At 40.9% G+C, this 21,265-nt stretch overlaps 1 protein-coding gene and 1 long non-coding RNA gene across 3 annotated transcripts in view; one reads left to right on the top strand and one right to left on the bottom strand.

Annotated features, from left to right (window-relative positions):
• Nucleotides 1–260: 260 nt before the first annotated feature.
• CLIC5 (chloride intracellular channel 5) overlaps nt 261–21,265 on the top strand; it is a 79,791-nt gene continuing 58,786 nt past the window's right edge. The window contains exon 1 of one of the 2 annotated variants that reach the window (XM_008641836.2): nt 261–1,491. In XM_008641836.2, the coding sequence (XP_008640058.1) occupies nt 1,003–1,491 (489 nt within the window). In that variant the 5' untranslated portion in view covers nt 261–1,002. Of the gene's footprint in view, nt 1,492–21,068 lie in introns of those variants that run through there. The other variant, XM_017745054.1, reaches the window with a different exon arrangement.
• Nucleotides 12,270–17,119, bottom strand: LOC108449293. The gene is made up of 3 exons (XR_001865442.1): nt 16,929–17,119; nt 16,159–16,276; nt 12,270–16,048 (listed from the first exon to the last, which is right to left on the bottom strand). It is a non-coding gene; the product is annotated as an uncharacterized LOC108449293 (long non-coding RNA).

Consider the following 21,265-nt stretch of genomic DNA (forward strand, 5'->3'; position numbering starts at 1 on the left):
CTCTGTTAATTTCAGTTGCTCTGGAATGTGTATCTGTCTCTAGGAGGGCAGTTAATTTTATGCTAAAGCTGGCAGTATTCACCCAGTTTAGATTCTGTGTACTTTGGTGTGTCTCTCCATTCATTAGAGAAAAGGAACTGTATACACAAGGTGGCAAACTAGATTTCTGCAGTGTATGTCTTATGACATGGAGATACATAACCTAAATGTGATTATAATTAATTGATGCATTATGTATATGTAATCATGATTAACTTATTCAGTGCTTTCTTTTCCTTTATTTCCAGGGCAGCTCATGAGACGTCTTACAGTTTTGGCCCCAGTATATAGTTGAGAGGAGGAAAATGCAAAGTGTGAAGTGTGTGGTCCCCAAAGTGAACGAGTGGCAATGTTGGAAAGAGTTAAAATTTACAACTTTATAATTTTTTTTTAATTTATTTTTTTATAAATGATCATCAGTTGTTGATGATGTTGTAAGTAACCACGAAAATGTTGCAGATGATCGTTGGTATTGTCGAGGCAGTTTTACCTTGCTTTTTCTTGAAGGTTTTGTGTGCTGAAAATATGAGTAAGTGGGTGAAGTCTGCATTTCTACCTCTTTACATAAGTAAGATTTCCAATAGAACTATTTTTGACTTCCTATGTAAGAATACTTATTTTTTACTGTAGCTTTCTAGTACTGATAGGTTCTTCATCTGTTTTTTGCAATACTTAGCCAGGCAACATCTCGAAGAACAACAGATTACAGCTCCTGAGATACAGTTCCCAGGAGTCAGATCAACAAAGGGGTTAAAAGTGAGACAGCCTTTTCCTTCAGTTGAAGTGCAATGTTGATTCAAGGCTCTCAGTAAATGATTGTTGGAGATCTGCCAGGTGTAGCTGAGCATTCAGAGTACACCACAGACTCTGCTTCCTCCCGAGGAGCTTTGTCTGTCAACATCTCGCTTTAATTGTAATCTGGTAAGGTACCAGCAGGCAGGGAAAACTCACCAGCCAGCAGCCATGGAAGATCCAGTCTTTACTGACATCAATCAAAATGCTAATGACAGCACTGTCTCTGAGGCTTCAGATTCTGAGGAAAATAAAGGGGGTGATCTTCCTGATCATGTCCATGAAGATTCAGCATCCCCTTTTTCCATCACTAATATCCCAGAAAACACGGATGGTAGTCAAAAGAACTCAGAAGATAGCTGTAATAATTCTGTGGCCTCTCAGCATGGAAGTGATGGAGAAGATGATTCTTCATCTCACCATGGTGCTGAAGAAGACCACCCACAGCAGCAGATGGATCTGATGAGCCCAACTCAGGAAGATAAAGACATAGAGGGCGCAATGTTTGAGAGCAACCTGCATTTTCCTCCAGATTTCCAGTTTCGTCAGAGACAGAGCACTTCTACCAACTCTTCAACTTCCCTCAAGTTTCCCCTTAACAATAACTTTGGAGAAACTAACAACTTTAAGGAAGATTTTGAGATTTCCATTTTTGTGAAGGTAAGAACCCCAAATCAATGTGTGTGTCTTCCAAATCAGTGAAATACAGCTACCTACTGCTTTGCTCCCAACTCACTTACCTCTTGCATCTTTAAGCAGAGAAAGAGGAGATTTGTGTTGTGTGGAGGTGCCTGGGATTTCTTCATTTCAGGTGGAAGTATGGTGCAAGTATTCTGGTTGTTGCTGCAAATTTATTTATTCTGTGAAATCTCCCTGCTTTTACACCTAGGCTGCTACTATTTAGTTGAGCTAGTTCAGCTATCCCTGCATTTCACTATCTAGTAGCTGAGAGCTCAAAAGTAATAGTTATGACTTCTATGAAGAAAACTGAATATTAAGTTTAAATAATGCTCATCCCTGAAAGAAGTCTTTCTTTTATTTCTTTCAATATTTAGGTTTATGTATTTCTGTGAAAATTTCAACATGTATTTTCATTAATTTCCAGTTAGGTATAAATTACTGAGGAGGCTTTCACATTTTCTCTAACCTTATAAAGTATTACTTCAGTTTCAAAACTGTAAACACCTGTGTTCCTGAATAAATCCCATGATTCCCTTCATAAAAGCACTTGTATTTAACCTTTCTCAACATTTATTAGGCTGAAACACAGGCCTGACAGTTCCTTCTTTTTCCCTATATAAGGATGTTCAAGATCTTGTTTACCTTGAATAGGATAATACACCATGATTATAATATTCTATTATTTCAAGAGAAGTCTCATGAAATTCGTCACTTTTCAACATAAGTAATATTATCCAAATCTGTTTCTCAGTTCCATGGGGGCTTTGGAAGCAGGAGAAGAGATTTTTTCACCACACATAATGGGAAGTGTTTTCAGCAGTCATTATTTGGCTAAGTGACTCCCTGAAACAGCACCTGTCCTATTTCTGTGACTGGATTATGGTAATTGCTAAAAATATGTTGATTCTATGGTCAAAGTAAGAGCTGTGGCATTAGTTCTAGTGTATATTTCTGCATGTAGTCCTGTGTATGTGTTAAAAGTTGCAGCAATTGAGTACATTTTGTTTGTTAGCAGCTACATGGTGCTAGCAACCTGAGAGCTGTATTTTGGCTTAAAATCATCTCTTTAATTTCCTTATTATTTCACATTCCTCATATTTCAAAATAACAATGTCTTCTTTTTCTGTGGATAAAATAAGAAATGTGTGCAGATGCTCCCATTCAGAGTTGTCTGGGTTAATTTGCAAAAGTGAGAAGAGAGGCATTTTGAACAGAACTATCATGGACAAGGTCTGAAGAGGTCCTTTTCCTTGCTTTTGTTGTGAAGAGTAGCTGATTATCCCATAAAGGTTCTTATCAGCTAGTCCAGAGAGAAAGGGAAACTGTGCTCCCCTTCACTTGCCAAACATAAGTGCCTGGAGTCTTTGAGATGTCCTTGAGCCACAAGATACTCCTACCTGGCTGAGAGGTTGAGACATGAGGCTCTCAGGTGATCCATGCTGTGATTCCAGTGGGCAGGGCACTGGATACTGCTGGGTGGGTGGCTGAACTGGACTCCTGTGATGTGTTTTATTCCGTGAGAAAGTGATGATATTTAGTTTTTGGCTTTTTGCTTTTCTGTCTGGTATCAAAGTAATAAAGCAGTAGCTCCATGGAGTGCAGATCCAGCTTTGCTCTCTTTAATTATATAGATAGCAAAAGTCGGCCTGTAAAATGGAAGGTCATAGAATAATATGTAACAGGAGAGTGAAATCCCTGAGGGCTGTGGCTTCTTGCACATGGAACCAGTAACTCAGTTGTGTCAATAAATATTACTCAGAGATGGTTCCCTTCTCTAGTCCACCTGAGGCCAGTGTTGCTCTGAAATTGGGTTCATCTGGGTTTGCACTTTTCTGCAGACACTAACAGTGATAGCAGGACCTTGTGCTGTGGACAACAGTGGTCATGACACTTCTGCCACTATTTATTCCTTCCTTTGTTTGTAACACTAATAAATCTCTGTTAATGACTGGAAATGTGAATGTCAGAGGACTGAACACCAGAGAAAGTGGGAAGATTAACTGGTATCTAACTCACAGTGCAGCTGGATGGATAATCTTTACAGTAGTCCATTCATTAGACACCAAGAAAATGTTTACATCACTTTAACTCATTTTTCACTGATTATCAGTACTTGGTAACTATGTCGTGTCAGAATGGACTATTTCAGAATGTGCCATAAGGTAAAAAAGGAATTCCCTGTGCCTTTTAACAGCAGAATGCAGCATGTACCAACATGAATCTTTGTGTGAATCTGGCATGTCCAGGCTTGTCACAGCTGCCTTAATGCCCTTCCAGTAATGCTGTAATTTCTTCAAATAAAAGCCTTTGCAATTTGAACAGAGATATGACTGGCACACAGGCTGTGTTACTGAGTGCACAGCACAGCCTGACCTAATCACAGCTCCAAGGTCCAGCTTTCTCACCTGTACACTGTATTTTCCTGTTGAGCAGCACATTTGTTCTGAAGGTTTAGGTTTCTTAGAAATTTTTAACTTTTTTGTTTTCCTGAAGCTTGAGTTGTTTTTTGAAGACTAGTCCTCCAATTTTCTTTTCATAAGAAAATTATTGCCCTTCTGGGTTTTTTTATGACCTGAGACTGACTGCAGATTATACCCTGTCTGTACTCATTTGTTCCATGGGAACACAGTTCCCAAAAGAAGGAAGGCAATTTTTCACCCTAAGCATAATAACAAGCATAATAAACACCTTGTGTTAGGCAAAAATACTGACATAATACAGTGGTTTAGCATCATCAACCTGCACCTGTTGGATCACTGCCCTGGAGTAACAGATTTATGGATGCTGGAGACCATCTCTGGAGGTCATCTGGTCCAACTCCTTACTTAGAGTAGGATCACCTATAACAGCTTGTTCAGGGCCACAACTTTGGTTTTCATATGACCAAAGATGAAGAAACCACAACGTCTCTATGCAACCATTCTAATGAGTCCTACCCTCATGGCAAAACTATGTTTTAAATGTTTTGTGTATCTCAATTTGTGCCTGTTGCCTCCTGTTCTTTTAGTGGATACCAGTGCTTATATTTAAGAATTAGAGCCTAAGCATTTAGCTGTTTCTGTTTGGAATTATGGTATCCTTTAGTAAAATTGCATTAAGTCAGGAGCTGGAAAAGAAAGGGCATTTTTGGTTTTTCCCACAAGATGCTTCCCCACTCCCTCATTTGAAGTGCTGAGTCCTGCACTTGGGTCACAACAAGCCCTGAAGTGCTGCAGGCTGGGACAGGAGTGGCTGGAAAGCTGCAAAAGGACCTGGGGGTGCTGGTGACAGCGGCTTGAACATAAGCCAGGTGTTCCCAGGTGGCACCTGGGCTGTACCAGCAATAGTGTGGCCAGCAGGACCAGGACAGTGATGTCCCCCTGTGCTGGGCACTGCAGAGGCCATACCTCAAATCCTGGGTTCAGTTTTGGGCCCCTCATGACAAAAAAGACATTGAGGGGTTGGAGTGTGTCCAGAGAAGGGAACAAAGCTGGGGAAGGGTCTGGAGCCACAAGTCTGATGAGGAGCAATTGAGAGAGCTGAGGGGACTCTTGCTTTCCAAAATCTCTGAAAGGAGGGTGGAGCCAGGTGGGGGTCAGGCTCTGCTCCCAGGGAACAAGTGACAGGACAAGAGGAAACTGCTCAAGTTGTGCTGGGGAAGGTTTAGACACAATATTAGGAATTTTATTTTTTTTCTTGTGGAGAGAATTGTCAGGCATTGGAACAGGCTGCTCAGGGAAGTGGAGTCACCATCCCTCGACATCCAAAAACATGTGGATGTGGCATTTGAGGACATGGCTTCATGGTGAACATGGTGGTGGTGCTGGGTTGGCAGTTGGACTTGATGATCTTAAACGTCTTTTCCAACCCTAAAAATTCTGTGATTCTGTAGTTACATGATTTCCAGGTCAGGAATGTCTGAAGGCTCTAACTTGGTGACACCACCCTGTGCTAGTTCCCTACTGACGCCCCAAGATGAGCTGAACTGTTGTGAATGACAGACCATGTTCTTCACAGGGACAGTGAGACTCATCATCGTATCACTGGGAAAATCATGCTTCTTCCTATTGAGTTGGCTTTTCTCTTGTTTTATGGAGCATTCTGGTATCTGTTGAGAAAATTCTGTTTAGGAATGTGTATTAATGGTTCAGAACATGAAGTCACAGGACAAATCTAATTTTAAGCATGTATAATTTGAAGAGAGCAGAAGCACATGGATGTCCAGTCAGAAGTTAGTGGTTAAACTGGTGCTTTGCTGAGCAGAACTGAGCATTTCTTACTACACTCATAATCTACAGAGTAAAAAAACTGTATTTGCAATTTTGGGCTGTAAGATAGTTGTAAGCATAACTGGGTGTCCAGATACCTTCCAGCAATGGAAACCAGTTAGTCTTCTAATTGATTCCAGTGCAGCACATAAGGCTGGTGTCAAGCCGTATCTTCTCCACCAAGGTTTGCAGGTAGTACAGTTAATTCAGGCTGAAGCCAGATGGCAGGTGTAACTCTCCATATGTACACAAAATTACAGTAGTTTGGCTTTTTATGACATTTTAGCCTTTAAAAATATTTTAATAATAAATCTAATGGAACTAAGCAAATATTATTTTGGTCTTATGAATAAGCTTTGAAAAAGTTTGAGTGATTCATAATCCACCTTTTAAATAGTGTTACCTGAGCAAGGAAAAGATCCAATAACTATTTTTAGAGTTTTCCAGTCTTGGCAGATTTACAGACCAAGATGCTGAAGTTGACACGTACACAGCAGGAAATGACTCACAGGGAGCCAATATCCTAACGTGATACCTGTTTTGGTAATTAAAATGAAAGTAATGGTTGTTTATTCCTGCAAATATTCTTGAGGTACCTTACAAGTACAATTAAGTATAGAAATACAAGTCTGGAAAATCAAGTGGTAAGATGTGTCCTCCTGCTCTGAGTCTTATGTAGACTGTCCCTAACAGATGCTTCTTTGGGAACATTCAGTGATGCCAATTCAGCACCTATACCAGTAAGTCTCTGTCAATGTTTAATTATTATCCTGAGTCAAACATTTTCCTTTATTAAAACTCTGTTGCTCTGAATTATGCTATTTTTATTTTTAATAGACAAGACCTTTATGTATATAGAAGACACAGATCAAATTTCCTTCATTCTTTGCTTTCTTAAATGAAACAAATTCAGTTCCTTCAGCTTGCCTTCAAGCTTGAGTCATCATTTCTAAATGTTGAGTGGTTGGTGTATTGTGCTTTGGTTTTTGTTTGTTTTAGGGGTGGTTTTTTTGACCTTTCCCAGTCTTTCTCCAGTTAATTTATATAATTCTTAAGCTCCAGTTTGGAGGTACAGTGTAAACAGCAGTGCAAATAAAAATTACTACAGCAAGTGCCTCTTTAATTCATCATTTATCCAACTCTCTAGTCACTTTACCTGCTCTATTCTAACATATTTTTGAATCCTTTAACATTTATATGGTTCCTCTAGCCCTGGTGTTTCCCCAGTAAGTGCTTCAGTGACAGTCTCAACCATTTGTGACTTGTCCATTTGCAAGCAGGTGTAATGCAGTAGTAATGCACAGTTTGGAGCTGCCATTTGACTTGTAGAGCGTTAGGTTTCTCTTCTGTGAGAATTTAGGTTTCTCTTGGTCTGATCAAACCCTGATCACCCCTCATTGAAAACAGCCTGGTTTTGGAGTCAGAGAACTGCTCTGACATAAATCCAGTGTGAAGGAGACCTTCTCCAGTGCTTTTGCTCTGCTAACTCAGAAAATACAGATACATCTTTAACACCTCCACACCGTTGTGCAGACCCAGCGTGGCTTCATGGCACCCTCCTCCACCCTGTCATGTACAGCAGACTGGTAATCTCTTAAGATTTAACATATAAACCTAATAGCAACTAACCCTTATTTCTGAGGAGGAAAACTGTGTTGTGGGTCTCTTCACAGCTGCATTTATGCCTATCCGAATTACTCTCTCTCTCTCTCTCTCTCTCTCTCTGTGTGTGTGTGTATGACAAGATTAGTGACGGCCATTCTGTTAGAGATAACACCCAGTCCCCTGACTATCAGTCATGAGCAGAATGTATGTTTTAGCAGCAGGGAGAGCAGTTTGCTTAATCTTTTGGATACAAGGGATAAAAGGTCTTGCTTCCAACCCTTCCTGAGTCTGTGCTTCACTCAGGCACCTGCAGAAAGGTCTGTGAATCAATTTTGAGCTGGTGCTCCCGTGCCCCACTCAGCACGTGGCTCCAGCCACAGCGGTGTCCGAGCACGGCACAGTAGCGTAGCAACAGCTTCAAAATACAGACCTGTATTATCTAGGAAATTGTCCCTGCACAGTGATTGCAGCAATGGCAAACACAGTGTAAATAATGTAGGTCACACCAAGTGAAAATTAAAACAGGATTTATTTACTCATTTATCTTTTCTTCATATATGTTTCATCTTGTGACACCCTCTCTGATGTTCTGAAAACAAGAGTCTTATCTCAGCATGGACTGTTTTTCTTTTGAAACATTTCAGAACCTACATTTTTGGAGTGAAAAATGTTTGGATTTGTGGACTGATTACTTCTTCTGGCATTGAAAACTTATCTGTAAGCAGTAATGTCACCTGTTAAATTGATCCTGTCCAAAGCAGAGCGATTTGTATTATTTCTGATTGGTTTTTTTCAGAAGTACCTAAAGAGCAGCTCTACTGAGGTCTAGTATTTTACGAACACAAAATAATGCATAATCCCTGCAGAGGATTGTCAATTATTATTAATATGTCAATTATTTTGGAGTCTGCAAGAGGAAAGCAGCTTTTCTTCTCTGCTCTTTCTTTTCTTTAGATATCAAGGGTTGGATTTGGCTCATCCAACTGAAGGTGTGTCTGTAAGCCATTAAGTACACCTCTGCAGGATGTGTAGGCTCTTTTTGCAACAAAAAGCTTTCTGAAATAGCATGATGTGATACTAATTCCGATGGCCAAGTGCAGGTACCACCTGTAGGGTGAGGTTACTGATTAGGTAGACTCCGTTCATTGTATGGAGCGGGGCCTAATTCAGTTTTCCAACCACAGGCATTCCGTGCTGGTTTAGATGTCTAAGGGCTTTTTCCTGGCTTCCAGCTGCCTCTGCAGGCCATGGGTGTCCCATAGATCCTGTCTCATAGATGTTTACAGGTTTCCTCAGCTATCCTATCAAATGCTGCTGGATATTTAGGTTTAGGCAACTGCATCAAGCTAAAAACTTTCATTGAAAACATTGGCATGGTCACCTGAAGTTAAATAAACTGAATACCACTAGTGACAGTTTAAATACAAATCTTGGATGACTAGATTAGATGAGGAGTGAATTCTGGTAACGGACATCTGGAAACAAACTTTAATTAATTTTTTTTTCAGGCTATTTTATTTCCCTTTTTGTTTCAGTGTGCACACTCAGCAACAACTGATGTGCAATAGTGATCAAACATTGTGATGTTGGGCACTTCTGCTGTTCACTGTACAGTCTAAATTAACTAGATTAAATGATCTTATACATTTTAGCATCTTTCCAAGACTGAGAACCAGCACTCTTCCTTTAACTTCAGTCAACTTTTATCTGGTTTTTTTTAACAGCAATCCCCATATACGTGTATTTCAACTGTATTTGGTTTAGAATTACTTTTTATTTCAGACACCACAGTAGAAGAGCCAACTGAACATACTAGATTTGAATTCCTAGGTACTGCTTCAAACACAGCTTAAGACTTTAACTGTGAAAAGAAAAATTGTTTGTTTCTTTGGGTCGTAAGACCCTGTATTGGAAGGAAATTTTCCACTGTTCTGCCACTGTATTTACTGGTTCACTTAGAAATGTTCTCTCATATGCTTGGTTGTGGCTGAAAAGAGACACATAAATATTTTTCTGTATTGGTGGCAATTTTAAAAGTATTTACTACTTAATGGGAAATGTTATGAACCTTTATGAAACTGCCTTCTGTGGAAAAGAAAAAAAAGGAGGAAGTGTGTCACTAAAAGGAGTCATTGCATTGTCATCTGCAGGTACGATTTTTGTATTTAGATCTCTAGATGATCCTTTTCATATCAATTAATTAAACAATTGTTGAATTTTTACTGTTGGTAGGCCTCTGATAATGTAAGACGTCAGTGACATTCATGACGTTACAATGATGTGATCAGGGATAGATGAGAAGGGAATTGGTCAGTGCACAGGTCTGGTTTCAGTACATCCAGCAGTCTTTGAAACCAGGATTTTGATTCACAAGTTGATTGATTTTCTGTTGCTGCCTCCATGCAGGTGTTAATGAAGTAAAACTTGAGAACACATCTGCTGGGAGAAAACCATTATCTTCCTGCTTATATGTTTATAAAAGATGAGGCACAGAAAGGTAGAAATCTGCACACTGACCAAGACTGGTTGCTTTGGGGATTCTAGGTAATCTGAAAAAAAATTCATGGGACTGGATGTGACTTTTTGGGACATGAAATTGAGTATTCTGCTACAGACAGCCTCCTCATGTAATACTTCATAAAGTGATCAAGGTCTATTTAGAAACTATTACTATTATTATTCCTTTTGGAAATGTGTTTCAGAATGTCACTGCTCTGAAGGTTTGACACTTTAATTTCCAAATTACCTTTATTCATGTGCAGCTTAAACATCCTTGCTCTTTTGCCAGAATGGTCCATTAGCATTCATTCATGCATTTAGCTCTTTTTAAAATCAGTTTAGGCTTAGACAACCTCAGATGTTTTTGAGGCTAAACCAGCCAATCCTTTTTGTCTCCATTTCTGCCAGTCATCATAGTAATCCCCTTCTGCACATATTCTGCACATATTTTCTTTCCACAAAGGTGCCTTTTTTTTTTTTCACAGCTGCATTTTGTCTCAGGTTGCTTCTGCTTTTATAGCTAAACTAAACAAGCAGCAAAAAGATTCTTTTAATAACCTCCTGGTTTAAGATATCTATGATTGTTTAAGTAAACAAATTCTATTTGAGGTGAAATTCTATGTTACTGTGCTTTGGGAGATCTCAACACTGTGTCCCTGTAGCTTGAGCGCTGGTACAAAGTTATTAGTCACTCCTCTGATTTCTGCTCACATGTATTTGTATCATTTTTGGATTTATTTAAAAATCTATTCTGTTAAACATCTGGCCAGGAGAAGTGTTTTATACTTGCCCAACATTTATCTTGCTCTATAAATATGTATATCCTTAGCTGTAATACTGGTACTTTGGGTGGCTCCTCATTGCAAGAGGGTCTCTGTTAGCCTGAAATGGCCAGTGAGGTGCCCAAATAATACTGGCAAGTCCTCAGTAAACAGGAATACTAGGAGAAATAATTTAAACTTATAAAGTTTTTATTTTTCTTAATGTCATCAGAATTCTTCCTAGTTTTAATATCTGTTAGCTAGGACTTTCTAGATGAGTACGGGACAAAATAATTCAGGAATACTGATTTTCATAGAATAGACTTATTGACTCAACAGTCCTTATTTTAGCTTTTTTTTTTTTTTTTTTTTTTTTTTTTTTTTAATATCACACTGTGATTCAGGCATGGCAGATAACCTTTCTTGTACATTTCATGGACTTTTTCACAGGCCATCAAGAAACACCATTAAAAGTGAAGACAGCACACATATCCCAGTTGTTTAAAAAAAAGAAGTGCTGCAGCACACTGAATGCTGTGATGCTTATCCATGAAAAGAATAAACCTACTATCTTTTAATATAAAGTCTTATATGCCTAATGTTTAGATACAAGAACTTTAATTCACATTCTTCTCACTATTTTAAATTAATTTCTCAATGCCCGAAGTTCCTACAAGGTCATATTTATGAAAAGTTACTAAAAGAATATACTGGATGAAGGTCCAGTATCAAAAATCTGTTATACACCATGTGGCCTGTTTTGAAGAGGCACCAATCTGTCTTTCCTTTCTTTGGTGAGCCCATGGATTTGTAAATAATCACAGTAAGTAGTTTCTAGTTACAGAGTACAGCTACCCGGTGACATAAAAAACACCACCTTTGTAAAAATACCACAGATTGAATTTTAAGTATATCATACTGAATGATTGCATAATTTATTGGACTTCATGAGGCACCTTAAATTCACTAATTTACACCAAACATAAGCAGGATGCTTATCTGTTGAATCAGTAACTTCCTTATGGTCCTAACTCTTCACGTCCTTGGTGTGCTGGCGCCTTACAGGAACCCTTATAAAGAACAGTCGAAGTTCAGAGCAGCAAATTCAGTCATTTGGCTCCTCCCTGTGAGATTGCTGCGAGTGAAGTTTGGCCGGAGCAGAGTTTCTCTGCGGCCCCAGGCGCGGATTGGCCCCGCACCCGCGGCTGATAACAGCTAAAAATAGCCCCAGTATAAAAGCTCGGCCAGCAGCTCAGCCACCCTGGTATTCCTTCCTCGACTGCCTGCCAGGGAGGAGACCGTGCTCTCCAAGTCCCTGCAAGGATGTGACCAAAGAACACTCTGCTGCCTAATTCCACCTAACAATTAACTTGTCAAGACTGGACTGTGTGACTCATGGGGATGGTAACCAAGTACTGTTTTAGATATTAAAAAAAAAAAAAAAAGAAGAAAGCAGTTCTAAGGCTCTGAGGAACAAGACTAGCTGTCAGTTGTGCCCTGCACCACTTGAGAACTCCCCAGCATTTTGAACAAAACAGTGTTAATTTCTAGCTGAATTGTGTTTCCCTTTCTCAGTACCTGTTAATGCGTGCTTACAGTGTGATTACTCTGCAAACCAAAGCACACCATGAAAGGGGAGGCTGAGAAAAAAAAAAAAAAAAAAAGAAAAAGACACAGACTGAAGGCCAGATTTTCCAAGCAGTTTTCCAAGCAGAGCGTGACAGGTGGGCTGCTGGAAGGTCTTTGGAAGTGTGCCTATAGAATACTGCATACAAGAATGTTGTATATATATTCACATAATCACCTGTATGGAGACTGTACTCTGTGATGATGGAGTTCTGAACACTTGGGAAAACAAATGTATTTTCATTTGACAATGGTTTGACTGAGCTGGCATTGAGGAGTTCAGGAGTCTATTCTTAGCTTGCTGTTGATTCTGGGGGAAATTGGGTCATTTCCTTGCATTTTTGTTCACTTTCAAGCTTTTGTTTTAAGCTGTAGGCTGGGGGATCAGTGACTTCAGTGGCTGAGTGCATTGCAAGATAAATCTTTGGGTGTCTAAAGTCCTTTGGATGAATAAAGAAGACACCAGTGTTGAAGAGCTCCCTTTTAAAAGTCTGGCATAAGTTACACTGACTTGAAAATAGGCTGTAAAGGGGGAAAGAATTAGAAAGCATTAAAAATCAGTGGCACTATCAGCCCTATCAATAGTGAACATTCCCATATATATTATTTCCAGTGGCTCTGAGTCTTCCTCTTTGATTTTATGAAGCTTTGCACTATGAAGTTTGTATGTGTGGATTCCCCTTCATTTTATTTACAGAACTTTAATTTTTTTTTTTTGTTTAAAATACAGTGCAAGGTTTATAATATCTTGGGAGACCTATAGGTGACCTGGCTAACTTGCTTTCGTTTGCTTTCACTTTTGATATTATATACTTACTATCTGAAAAGGACTATCAATTTCTTCTTAATTTGTTGTTTAATTGCTAGATCTCTCATGGCAAGTGAGATAATTGCAGAGGGTGTTGGTTTGGTAGTTCTGTAGCCTAAAGTCATCTTCTTCTGCTCATGAGACCCAGCATGATGAGAGATGACAGAAACTCCCTTACTTCCACCTAGTCAAGATGCAGGGCTGAGTGGAGTCAGATCTCACAACACACCCAGCTTCATCCTCATGAATTCTGCTTTTCCTCTCTGAGGTCAATTTTCTGCATGAACCTGTAGTCAAGATTTAACTGGAGAGTCTCTGTTTGATGCTATGCTCTGCAGGGGAATTTAGGTTCTCTCTCAACATCACGAGATACCTTTATATATATTTATTAATTAGTCTGGTATCAACTCTGACTTGCTGCTTGGCTAGAAATGGGTAGAAATTGCTAATAATGAGTAAAGGAGTCTATATCTCATTAGAACTTTTCTGACTGATGTAGGTCTCACAAGAAAACCTAGTCCACCTTCTACAGAATTGTATCAGAGTTGTCACCAAGATCAGAGCAGTGAGAATGCAAAGACAGCCTGGGTTTTGACATTTTGACATCTGTGAGGTTGCTCCCAGGTGTTGCAGCTGGTGACTTTCTTACAAAAGTGATACCTGCTACATATTCTGTGAAAATTTTGTGATTTCGGCCAAAGGTGACAAGTTTTTGGAAAATCTTCCATTTAAGAGGAAAAAAACCTTCTCTTCCTAGTTAGACTAGCCAGTATTCCCAGTTCTGACAGACTTAAACAAGGCACCACTGTTATTTAGACTGTGCTCAGTGCTGAATTTCACCAAAAAAAATTACTCGGTCTTAAGCCAACCTCCTTTTTTAAGAATTGCTACCAATATCTTCCACTTAAGTATGTGGGACAGGTTCTCTGAAATGACCTGGGTTTGATGGCCACCAGCAAAAATCTGTTAATGTGAAAGTGTATTTGCAGAAGAGAAGGTCACATCTGTTCTTAACTGACCACCTTGCTTCAATTCTTTCTGGATGTATGCATTAACTCTGCAGTGAAAAGGGTCCCCAAGCAAAAATACCCCAAAAACTAAAATGGAGTATCACCAAGTCAACTTTAGGTGCTGCAAGATGTTGAACTCTTACTTTGAAGTTCTTAGGAAGGAAAAAAAGAACTAAGAACCTACCATTCATTTCGTAACAGCTTGAGGTGATGCACTAAGGCAAGTGAGCTGGCAAACTTTGTGGAAACTTTATCACAGAAGAAGTACCAAAAGGTGAAATGAAAAATGAATGAAGGCAGTTTATTAAGGAGAATGGAAGAGTTCTTCAGTTCACTGTGAGGCTCAAGGTCAGCCAGCTGCATTAACCCAGGCGAGCAGCACTGCCATTGACAGAGGCATCACCACTGCAGAGGTTAAACTTTGCTGCCACAGAGGGATGTAAGGGTGTTGAGCTCTGCTATTTCACACTGATCAAGTGTGTGCTTTTCAGGGATCAAAAATCCAGAGGCCCTTTTCTTAAGCCAAATAGTATACACACCACAGAGGATCCTGAAATCCACAGCGCAGATCGGTGCACATAACATAATGATGCCAGCATGCAAAACCATGGGGACTAGCCTGAGTCATGGGTAATTTCAAACTGAGCTTCTGAAGGCTTCACCTTTTAGAAATAATGTGCATCAGAACACAGAAAGCAATTTCAGCTTTCAGCCAAATTGTTTGCTAAACAGTGTGAAACACAAATGTACCCAATAAAATCAGCAGCAACTGGGCATTGTTTGAGCCTTATTTACTGGGAGGAATAGAGAACTAGCCTGAGATATACATAAGTTGTACATACCATTTTGAACACTTTCTGTAAATAATAATTCATAAATTTGGGATTAAAGTAGTGTGTTGTGTGCTTGTCTTTTGTTTGGGGGAGATTTAATCCTAATTTGCATGCTCATGCTTCAGATCCTAATTAGTTTACAATTAATTTATGCCAAGAAGCATACAAAGAAGTGAACAAAAATAATCTAAATAGGGACTTGCAGTATGAACTCCTGTAAAATAAAACAAGAATAGGCATTACTTATTCTGTTGCAGACTTGGAAGTAAAATCATGTAATTTTTATTCTATGACAGTAGTGAGTCAACAACAATGGGTATGTCACACTTACCTGGTGCTGTTTTTCTTCACCACACTTAATAGCACAGAGGATGCATTTTGAAAAGCAAGGGCTGAGGATTTCTACATTTCTCCTTTCATCAGCTGCATTATCCATACAGCCCACAGTTTGGGACAATCTGTCATGCTCTCCATTGTATCTCCTACAATGCCACTTTCCAGAGCAGTCTCAGTCCTGGTTGGAAGTATCTTTTGTTTTTAATTGAAATGCCAGTTTTGGAGTGATAGTAAAATAGAGGAATAAACCACTACCCTCTAGAAGCCTCTGTACTGAATGCAGCATTAGGAGATAATTTTGTACCTTTTCGGAGCCACTTCCTTACAAATGGGTACCTGTGGCTGTCTCAATGTGAGCACTGAGATCATTATCCATAATGAAATCCCTCTTCACACTGAACAGCAGCAGGTTTTTCTCTTGAAGGTGTTAATGCTTATTAATGTTACAGCAAGGTTGGATGCTGCATCCATGTGAAAACACAATTATATATAAAAATAATTCCATGGTTTTGGACTAGAACTTTGCAAAACTCCAGTCTGTGCTGATTAACTCTGCTAAACAGAAGAGTTTCATCCAGATAATTTTAGAGCTAAAATAATGTTTTTTAATAAAAAGATAAAGGAGTGCTGCTGTAGCTCATGGCTGTGTTGGATTCATAGTATCTGGGGATGGGTATAGAGTGGGTTATCTCAAACTGGCCAGTTAATGGAGTGCAAAGTTTTCTGGCCTAGACTTTTCCATCCTTTTCCATTTCTTGGGACATTCAGGCTGCCCAGCTGTTGTACCTCTTGATGTCTTTTCTTCCATTACCTTGAGTGTGGGAAAATTTACAAGAAGGAACAAAATCACAGTTCTTCCATCAAACCAACATATCTTGAGGTACTGTACATCTTTGGAGTCAAGGGAAAGTATCTGCTCACCCAGTGTTGGCATGAAGCTGATGAGAAGAGCTTTGTATGTCCTTGCATGTCTTGTACATTTGGGGAGGGGAACCTGCTGTCTGGCCACAAATATCTGAGACAAATCCTTTTGATTTTTCTGAAATTCAGAAAAGAAATTGATAGTGACACATTGAAATGAAAATTAAAATTATTGGATTGATTCCTTGCAGTTGTTAACTTGTTAAGTGTGTTGCATATCAAAACTACTAGCATCCAATAAATGCAATTGCAAATTGCCAGTACTTCAGAACTGTCTCTGGAAGAGACGTTTTCATAACCCATTCAAACCAGTCTGGCCGCTTCTTAGGTTGGGGATTCTTTGGCAACTAAGCAGTTAAATAATTCCCTGTTAAAATCATAGCCCCGAATACCATTTACTGCATTTACTGCAGCTGCACCAAATTTTTACTTCTCTTCAACACAACAATGAAAAACGTTGTCTGTGTGTCGTGGTTTGATGCCCAATGCCAGACACCCACGAGAGCCACTCGCTCACCCTCCCCTGCCACAACTGGGAAGGGGAGGGAAAAGGAAAAAAAAATTAACGAACGCTTCATGAGCGAGATAAGGACCGGGAGAAACACTTCAAGGGTAAAACAGGATCAACTTAAGTTGCGAAATGAATTTATAACTAACAGAATCAGAGGAGGATAACAGTAACTAAAATAAGCCCTTAGAACACCTTCCCCCCCCCGCCCTTCCCTCATTCCCCCCGACAGCGCAGGGGAACAGTTTGGTCAGCTCATCACCGAGATTTCCTTCCGCTGCTCCGGGAGAGGAGTCCTTCCCCTGTGAGGCCGTGGGGTCCCTCCCACGGGAGACAGTTCTCCGTGATCTTCCCAGCGTGGGTCCCCTCTCAGGAGCAGCAGCCCCACCGCCCCTGCTGCAGCCTGAGCCCCTCCCACGGGCACACAGCCCTCCCAAACTGCTGCGCCGGGGCTCTCTCTGCACCAGGCCTCCCACCACTCACATCCTCCTCCAGGCATCCACCCGCTCTGGCACGGGCACCTCCCCACGGGCTGCGGGTGGATCTCTGCATCCCACATGGATCCATGGGCTGCAGGGGCACAGCTGCTTCACCATGGTCATCACCACGGCCTGCAGAGGAATCTCTGCTCCGGCACCTGCAGCACCTCCTGCCCCTCCTTCTTCACTGACCTTGGTGTCGCCAGGTTGTTTCCCTCACATGTTCTCACCTCCCCTTCTCTGACTAGAATCCAAAATCTTGTGACTTTGTTTTGATTTTCTTCTTAAATATGTCACCACAGAAGTGTTACCAACCTCTCTCATTGGCCCAGTTCTGGCCAGCAGCATGGTCCATCTTCAGAACTGTCAGAGATTGGCTGTGCCGGATGGTGGGAAGCTTCCAGCAGCTTCCTCACAGAAGGCATCTTTGTGGCCCCCCTGCTACCTAAAACCAGGCTGTGCCAAACCAATACACCTGTGTCATATAAAACTTGCAATACCTGCTCTCATGGAATGAGCTGGATGGAAGCACTGGGGGATGGATGTGCTTTGTGCCCTGATCCTTCTGAGTAACATAGCGGTCTGCTGGAGAACTGCATGATAGAGTTACATTCTGGATGCTTGGCCTCTGCTTCACCCCCTTGGGACAAATCTTTGCTGGAAGTGAAGCTTGGATCAGGCCTGTGAAAGCTGATAGTGCGTCAGAGTTCACCTACAATAGAGGTCTTATGTGAAGACGTGGCCATTCCTTTTCTGAAGCTGTCCTCTTCTTTTATTAATGGGATGACGTGCTCATATTCATTTCTATATCTCATAAACCTCAAACTATAAAGACTTGGCTTATGAGGACTTCATAATTCAGTGTCTAATGTTCTTGTGTGTAACTCAAAGCCTCTGCTACTTCTGACTTGGGAGAAAATGATAGGCCAAACTAAGTGACTCATTCTTTGCAGTAAAATGAGAGTGTACTAATTATTTATCAGTGTCTTACCCTTAATTTGGCTGAAGAAAGAGCTGATTTCATAACACACAAAAGAGCTGTGTAGACAGTAAAAACCATTATAGTCAGAAAGGTTCCACCCAGATGTAAGCGGTAAGTCAGTTTTATATGACAGAAAAGCAGTAAATGCATGAATAGATTCCTAAAGCAGTGCATATATATATATACACACACATCTATATATATTTCCTCCTACTCACTGTCTTTTACAATGTTTATCCTAAATTCAGCTTTCAGAATCTCTTTTTAAAAAACTAACATTGTATGAACAAGTTATGTTGTCTTTTATTTTTGGTCTCTTCTAGGGGTTCCATGGGGGTATTTTTGAAAAGCAGAGGGGGTTTTTTTGAGGTAGGCTGGCTTATTCTTTCTGTGGATACCTAAAAGCACAGCTGGAATACCAGATGTGTGGTATTGACTCCTCAGCTTCTGTAGCCTCTGAGCATCCCATAGTCCTGGGGCAGGGGGCGAGTACAAGGTGGTGTCTTATGGGTGGAAGCAGATGGGGAAAGCACCTTCCAGTGGCAGCACTGCCCAGAAACACCCTGAACCAGGTGGGATCTGGCCCATTCCTGCAGTAGTTTATATCTGGGTTAGAATGGACATGGCTGCAGGGCACCTTCGCTCCCTTTGTATTGCAAAGTTTCCCTTCTGCTTTGCTGAGCCTCAGCACAATAATCTTCATCTGCAAACTAATTATAACACACCACTAAACCCAGACAGTAATTGGGAGGGAAGGATTTGAATGTTTTGACACGTTGAGTCTCTACTGAAATTGCTACATCTAGAGTCTGAGTTTCAGAAGCACAAGGCACGCACAACTTCTGGAGTAAGGGATGGCACGTGCACAGGAATCAGGCACTAAAGCCGTAGATTTCTTTTACTTAAAAATTACTGCAGGATTTGTCTGACCATGATGTGTTTATCTCATTACCCTGGGCTCAGTGGAAAAAATTAGACGCTTCTAGGGCACATTTTTTCATTCTAAAATAGACATCTAAATAGGTCACAATGCATCACAATTTTTAAGTGCCGATATTTTGAAAGCTGATTTTATTTCTACATTTTGGTTTAGCATTAGCAGCATTGCCTCATTACTGTGCTCAGAGCTGGCAGTATTTTCTCTTCTAGGGCCAATAGAGATGGTCCTGTGATATACCTTGTTCAAACAGCTTGCCTATATCAAAGCAATGTTTTCAGTGAGGCTGGAGCTAGAGGTAACCTCAGTCAAGATGACCCATTTCCCATTGATCCCAGGAACCCTCATTAAAGGGAAATTATGTCACCACAAAGTGCTAAAGCAAAACAATTTTTCAGCAAAACCCAAAAGCTTATAATTGTATAGTTAACAATGCATTATTTAGGGATGCATTTTAGAGATATGGTGATTGCTCTTAAGTTTTTGGCAGACTTTTATAACTGTAATGCATAATTACAATGCAATGATTCTTTCTGCCACATGTAAGTACACTTAGCCCATGTCCTTGGAAACTTGCCGGGAGGCCTAAGAATAATTGTACTCTAAATGCTTGGTAATTAATGTGCCTAATCCAAAAGTTACACGTAAAAATTTGAAATCAAAGGAGTAATAACACTTAATTCTCTTATAGTTAACCTTCCAGTTATTTGAATGAGTGCTAATTAGATCTAAAAACCATAAGCATACTTTTACAGTAATTATAATGATGATTATGTTGTAATTACAGTTGCAACAGCATAATGAGATTTACTCGTTAACCATTTCAGTCCTTCATGGCGTGCACATGAAGCAGCTGTTGCAGGAAAATTTCCTGTAGAACTTACCCAAAGGACCACAGAGATGTTGGCTGTGACTTCTCTGGAGCTGTGTCAAATGCCTAGAGGTCATGGAAGGAATTGGAGATCATCACAAAAGCACACAGCTAAGAGCACTTTCAGGAAAGGAGAGTGTTTGATCATGTCAAAACCTTCCCCAAAAGACCTCTGTGTGTCAGAAGGGAAAGGTAAAACTGCTCGTGTCTGGCAGCTTGAGCTGCCAACAGCCTGTGAGCCAGAGCTTTGGCAGTCCTGAAACAGGATCGGGGGGCAGAAGTGCAGGAGGGGACTTCCTGAGGGCAGGAGGACACAAAGTCCCTCCAGGCAGGGATGGGGATGAGCAGGAGGTGCCATTGACCCCTTTGCCTCTGCCCTCCTGTGCCAGCACTCACTCCCTTCGTGCCTTTTGGCTGTGTCAGGACTTTCTGTAGGTGCCACCTCATGCTCAGGGCTGCTGTGCGGTGCCCTCTGAGTCACGCAAGGAATGCAGGGCGAAGGAAAGGGAGTAGAGACGACAGCAGCACGCCAGCAGCAGGCTGAGGTCTTTGGAGCTGCTCCCCCATCCTCCACCCAGCGAATCATCGCTCTCCTGTCCCCCGTCTATAACCAGCACCCCGAGGGACACGCTGAGAAATATCTCTAGGACCCAAACATTCCCATTCCTCTGCTCCTGTGCTCCAACAGCAGTGGTGGCATCACAGGTGCTTCTCTCACCTGAGTATTCTGTTTTGGCTTCTGTACCACACACATGGCAGGGGTTGCTGAGGCAAAGCTCTGCTTTTCTGCCCGTTCCTTGCATTGATCCAACAGCCAGTGCACAAGCTCTTTTTTCCTTACCTTTCTTAGCAATAACAATATTAGGATTTTGAACAGCTAGAGGCAGGACAAACACCCTTCAGAAAAGCAGAGACAAACATCACTATTGCTTAAAGCAACGAAACCAGCCCTGCTGCTGGACTTCCTTCTTCCCTGTCCCTGGTGCTCCCAGCTGTAGAATAAGGGAGGGAACAACAGAAATGCTGAAAACGGGGAAGGGCAGAATTATTCGCTCAGAGACTGATCCTGCCGTAGGTACCAGGAGCTTGTCTCCTCCCCTATGAATTTAACCCCACCCTCTCTTTTTTTATGCTCTGGGCTATTTTGGGCGGATAGCGAGGGCTGCAGTTCTGCTCAGAGCACAGCAGCACTTGTTGCTCTGAAGAGCTGCCGTAATAGGGACTGCTGCCTGCTTCTTCTTAATTCTTAATACAACCTGAAAACTTGTTTACTCCACTGCTTTTGAGCTTTATCATTACAAATTGTGTCTTAAGAGCTTTGTGAGAGCGG

Source organism: Corvus brachyrhynchos, unplaced genomic scaffold (genome assembly GCF_000691975.1).
Source record: "Corvus brachyrhynchos isolate BGI_N302 unplaced genomic scaffold, ASM69197v1 scaffold116, whole genome shotgun sequence".
Classification (NCBI taxonomy): domain Eukaryota; kingdom Metazoa; phylum Chordata; class Aves; order Passeriformes; family Corvidae; genus Corvus; species Corvus brachyrhynchos.